This window comes from Hypanus sabinus, unplaced genomic scaffold, assembly GCF_030144855.1.
Source record: "Hypanus sabinus isolate sHypSab1 unplaced genomic scaffold, sHypSab1.hap1 scaffold_1994, whole genome shotgun sequence".
In the NCBI taxonomy this organism is placed as follows: domain Eukaryota; kingdom Metazoa; phylum Chordata; class Chondrichthyes; order Myliobatiformes; family Dasyatidae; genus Hypanus; species Hypanus sabinus.
Genome location: NW_026780094.1, coordinates 45,051 through 50,729, shown reverse-complemented (window position 1 = coordinate 50,729; position 5,679 = coordinate 45,051). Strand labels below are relative to the sequence as shown.

General features: G+C 46.4%; 1 protein-coding gene across 1 annotated transcript; it reads right to left on the bottom strand.

Moving 5' to 3' along the window:
* Positions 1-387: 387 nt before the first annotated feature.
* On the bottom strand, positions 388-5,237 carry LOC132387574 (zinc finger protein 623-like). Its single transcript, XM_059959956.1, has 2 exons — positions 5,123-5,237; positions 388-2,237 (listed from the first exon to the last, which is right to left on the bottom strand). The coding sequence occupies exon 2, from the start codon at positions 1,828-1,830 to the stop codon at positions 1,213-1,215; it is 618 nt and encodes a 205-aa protein (XP_059815939.1). The 5' UTR covers positions 1,831-2,237; positions 5,123-5,237; the 3' UTR covers positions 388-1,212.
* Positions 5,238-5,679: the final 442 nt, after the last annotated feature.

The window sequence follows — 5,679 nt, the reverse complement described above, 5'->3', positions numbered from 1 at the left end:
TAGTGAACTGAAATTGATTTGGAGAGAAAAAAAATCGGCACGTGCACGCATGCGTACTCAACTGCCGCACAAGGCTTCACGGTCACGGTAGTCTTTCTCGGGGTAAACTCCCATATAAAGCAGGCATCATCTTTATCGTAAAAGTGAAAATCCTCTTTGGTTAGAAAAAATAAGTACTAACGTAGGTCTTTCATAACAGTGAGCTGTTGTAAAGCGAACGTCCAAAAAACGGGAGCCACCTGTATATAAAATCCAAAACCTAGGTGGTAAACGATATAGTCAATAGACAATAGGAAATAGGTGCAGAAGTAGACCATTCGGCCCCTCGAGTCTGCACCGCCAGTCTTACGATGATGTGGTAGATTCAATTTAGTTCATAAGATTGGAGGGGGAGGGAGGGAGGGAAGGAGAGGGCGAGGGTGAGGGAGATGTAATCCAAGTAAACAGGTGTTGTCGACCTTTTCCAATGCCCATTAAATCTTCCAAGTTAGCCAGACGTGACCAACTCAAGAGCACCTTCTTCAAGAGAAAGTCTACCAACCCAGGCAAGGGTTAGACTCACCGGTAGATCCCACAGGGTCGCTCTTACATGCACTAACAGCCACAGATCGATTCTTCTTTATCGATCCTCAGATCCCACCCTTGTGGGTACAAGAAAGTCCAACTAGCAGAAACTTTCACCACTAGCCTTCGTGCGTCCGCGTGTCCTGCGAGTAAAGCAGTTACGTGTGTTTAAATACTGTTGTGCTGAACACCAGCTGTCCATCACATAGCTCCGCCCGCTCTCTCTGTAAAAAGTCGCTTGCTTGTTCTGTGTCGGTAAAGGATCATTCTGACCTTGCTTAACCACACAGAACATAAACATTAGCTGGTCACCATAGCAACCCAGCACTTCTGCAGAAATCCAACAGCGTGTCCAAAGTCAGTCTCGGTTCTCTTTGCATTTTAAAGAGACAGTTCACAGAAAGGGGACACATCACTCAGTATCCACCCAAACGAGATTCTTCAGTTTGGCCAGACTGGGGTGGGCAGGCTATAACCCCCTCTGTTAAGCTGCCAGCAGAACTGAGAGCTACATAAGATTAGATGACTGAGTGAATCGCTCCCTACATTCACAGCCGGTGAATGGCCTCTCCCCAGTGTGAACTCAGTGATGCACACTGGTTGATTTGGCTGAGAGAATCTTTTCCCAAAGTCTGAGCAGATCGGTCTCTACCCAGTGTGAAGGCGCTGGTGTGCCTTTAGGATGGATGACTGAGTGAATCCTTTCCCACAGTCTGAGCAGGTGAACGACCTCTCACCAGTGTGAACTTGCTGATGTATCTTCAGATGGGATGACGAAGTGAATCCCTTCCCACAGTCTGAGCAGGTGAATGGCCTCTCCCCAGTGTGAACTGACTGGTGTCTCAGTAAGTGAGCTGATGAAGTGAATGCCTTGCCACAGTCTGAGCAGGTGAACAGCTTCTCCCCAGTGTGAATTCTTTGGTGTACCTTCAGTTGAGATGACTGAGCGAATCCCTTCCCACAGTCTGAGCAGTTGAATGGCCTCTCTCCGGTGTGAACTCGCTGATGTATCTTCAGTGGAGATAATTCAGTGAATCGCTTCCCACAGTCTGAGCAGGTGAACAGCCACACTCCGGTGTGAACTGACTGGTGTCTCAGTAACTGATATGATGAAATGAATCCTTTCCCACAGTCTGAGCAGGTGAATGGCCTGTCCCCAGTGTGAACTGACTGGTGTCTCAGTAACTGAGATGACTGAGTGAATCGTTTCCCACAGTCCGAGCAGGTGAACAGCCGCTCCCGAGTGTGAACTCGCTGGTGAGCCATTAGGTCAGATGACCGAGTGAATCCTTCCCCACAAATTCAGCAGTTGACCAGCCTCTGCCCGGTGTGAACTGACTGGTGTGTCCACAGGTGGGAAGACCAACTGAATCCCTTCTCACACACAGAACAGGTGAATGGCCTTGCCCAGTGTGAACTTGCTAATGTACCTTCAGTTGAGAAGACCGAGTGAATTCATTCCCACTGTCTGAGAAGATGAATGGGCTCCCCTCCATGTAAACTAACGGGCATGCCAGTTGGTCAGATGATCGAGTGAATCCCTCCTGACAGTCTAAGCAGGAAGGATGATTGACTGAAACCCCAGCTCCACTTCTTAAATATCTGGACAGAGACAGCAAAACTGCTGTGTTGTGTTCGAGATTCCCATACTCAAATTCCTTGCAATTTTTAACCTGTAAAAAGATTTACAAAATCCATCAGTGGATATAGGACAACATTTCAGATGAGATTACTTGAGTGTCAAGGTGGGAGCTGGCATCACACTGTTACAGTGAATTTTAACCCAAGTTGGAGAGAGAAATCACCACCTGACTGGGCAGAGTGCTGGTATCTGGAAGACCATCAAACTCTCTGATGATCTTCCTGTCTCTATAAGAATGGGGCATTTCTGCCATCTCCAATCTGTGACCTGGCTCAGTTTGACTCTCTCCCTTGTTATTATTCTGTGTTCCCACTGAGCTGCATGGGTTCCTGGCCCCACAGTAACTGAAACAATCTCACACAAGTAGCCTGCAATCCGTTCCATGCACCCACAACTCTCTGTGTAAATAAAGTTACCCCTGACATCCCCTCCATATCAACTTTCAAGCACCTTAAAACTATACCCCCTCACACTAGCCATTTGAGCCCTGGGGTAAAAGCCTCTGCCTATCCACACGATCAGTGTCCCTCATCATCCTATACATCTGAAAAAGGCTCTAAACATAAACAAAGATATTATACATTTCTTTGAGGATTTGTTGGGAATAGACAACGTTATGACAGTATAGATAGGGTACAGGTACGCAGCTTTTTCCACTAAGGATGAGTGCGATGACAACCATAGGTCATGGGCAAGTGGGGAAGTGAAAATTTAATGGGAACATTTGGAAAAGCTCTTTACTGAAATGGTCGTGAGAGCTTGCAGTGAGATGCCAGCACAAGTGGTGAATATGAGTTCAGTTTCACCATTTAAAAGAAGTTTGGATGGGAGCCTGGATGGTAGGGGTATGGTGGGCGATGGTTCCGGTGCAGTTAGTTGCATTAGACAATTTAAATGTTTGTTTGGCATTGAATGGATTGGGCAAATAGCCTGTTTCCGTACTGAACTTCTCCATGTTTCTGTGACAGAGAAGCTGGCTAAACTTGCTTGGAAGGGAAAGATAGGAGTGACAACGGAGCAACAATGGCTGGAGTTTCTGGGAGCAATTCAGGAGCTGAGTGATCGATACATCCCAAAGAAGTGGAAGCATTGTAAAGGCAGGAAGACACAACTGTGGCTGAAATGAGAAGCCAAAGCCAACATAAAAGCCAAAGAGAGGGCAAACAAAAGAGCAAAGACTATTGGAAGCTTTTAGAAACCAACAGAAGACGACTAAAAATAAGTCCGATGAGCTTGGGGGTGGAATTATGATACTGTTGTCATTAATGAGTCTTGGTAGCACCCAACAGTCTGAGGCATTTAGAGGAACAAAATATCGGGGGCCTCAATATCTCTTGAAAACCAAGGCTCCCTGCACCAGTTACCTTTCAGCATACGAACTCTACACTCCCAAAAATGTCTCTTCTGAAGGCCTCCCACTTACCAAGTAATCCTTTGCCAGAAAACGGCCTATCCCAAACCACACTTGTCAGGTCCTTTTGACACCATCAAAACTGACCTTTTATCCCCTCTGTTCTGTTCCCCTAACTAACGAATCCCCTACCACCCGTTTGACTTTCCTCTGCCAGGTAATCCCTCCATCCCCAACAGTTTCTAAAGCGGCCCACCTGGCTGTTGTGTGAGATGGCAACAAGAGTACTCTGCGATGGCTATTTAACTTCATTCCCCTTCATGTCTCTCAACCAGTTTCCTGTGTCCTGCACCTTAGGTGTAACTCACCTCTCTTCATGTCACACCTATCACCACCTCCAACTGCTGGATGATCCACAATTCATCCATTTTCAGCTCCAACTCCTCAAAGTGCAGCTGGGTGCACATCTTGTAGGTGAGGGTGTCAGGGACACTGGAGTTCTCCCCACCAATGTCCCCTCTAATTTGTAACCACCAGTGTGCACAGAAATCTTGTACTGTGCAATATTTTACCCAGTGACGCCATGTGCACTGCGAATTTTATATAGAGAGGTATTCATTTTATCAGCCAGCAAATCACTGTCTGTAAGAACTGTGATCTTCTCTGGGCTCGATCCAGTTCATCTGCCCTCTCGCACCATGTCACAGGCCTGTAACGGGTAATGAAGGATTTTCTCACCAGAGCTTTTGCACATTGTCCACAAGTGGTTTGCTTGCTAAATTACACTTTAAAAAGTCAGATTTCCAAATATCACTCCAATTCTTCCCTCTTGTAAACTCTCCAACAACTTTCGCATCACCACAATACACACAGGTATCACCAGTTTCTGTATTGTACATAAATATTTCCCCTGAAGTCTCCCCCAATGACTGACGGTGGTGACCTCAGTGATGTCAATCCCAATGAATATGAAGGGATGGGCAGAAGTCTGTCTCACTGGAGTCTGGCACATTTGATGTGAAAGCTACTTGTTGCCCAGGGCAAAGGTTTTTGATATTATTATCTTCCAGAGAGAATGGGACAAAACATGTCGTCACGGGTAGAAAAGTCCAGAACAAGAGGAGGTGGAACAAGCAACACAAACAAAATGCTGGAGGAACTCAGCAGGCCGAGCAGCATCTATGGAAAAGAGTACTAATGCTGAGTTCCTCCGGCATTTTGTGTGTGTTGGTTGGATTTCCAGCATCTGCAGGTTTTCTCCTGTCAGTGATCGGAGGTAGAACAAAGGCGAATTTCTCAACTGGTGATGTAAAAGATTTTGTTCCCTTTCTCCGAGTTCCTCATCCTTGCATTTAGATAGCTGGAGCTCAGCTCTGTCTGAGAGATCCATCGGTTCCCATTCCCTCATCAGCTGGGAGCTCCCCGGGGCCCGTGTACGGATCGTGAGGCTGAGAGAGAGGGAAGAGAGCAGGACTGTCCCTGGATTGCGGACTGTGATGTCCGGATTTCACAGGAATCGTTCTGAAGTCGGTGTTTCAGAGAAAAACACGGAGAATCACTCTTACCTCCATCCGACATTTTCAAGGCCTTCAGTGTACTGCGCGCATGCGTGATACTCGGTGTCGTCCTCAGCCTGACGCCTGCGCATTTCATCGGTGCCTCAACGACGGCGAAATTTTTAACGCATGGCCCTATGGGTAATCACGGTGCCATTAAAGATTTGTGCAGTTAACGGTTCAAGGTCCATACCTTATTTTTTTCGTGTGTATCGAAAAATCTGCAGCTGTTTTACCGCAGAAAGCGGCTCCCATAAGCAATATACTCAATATCAACGCCTATCGAATGCCAAAGTAAAATGCAGTTATAAAACATAGGAGATTCTGCAGTTGCTTGGAATACAGAGACGCACACACACACACAAAATGCTGGAGGAACTCTGCAGTTCAAGGAGCAACTAAGCAGCGGATTACACAGGCTAGGCATGCTGAAAGGGCTCGGTGTAAACGTTGTCTTTTTATTCCTCTTCACAATTGCTGTCTGTTGATTTCCAGCAGTATTTTGCAGAAATTAACCACCTTTTCTTTTCGATCAACCAGTTTCCAAATGCTTCTAATCTTTCACT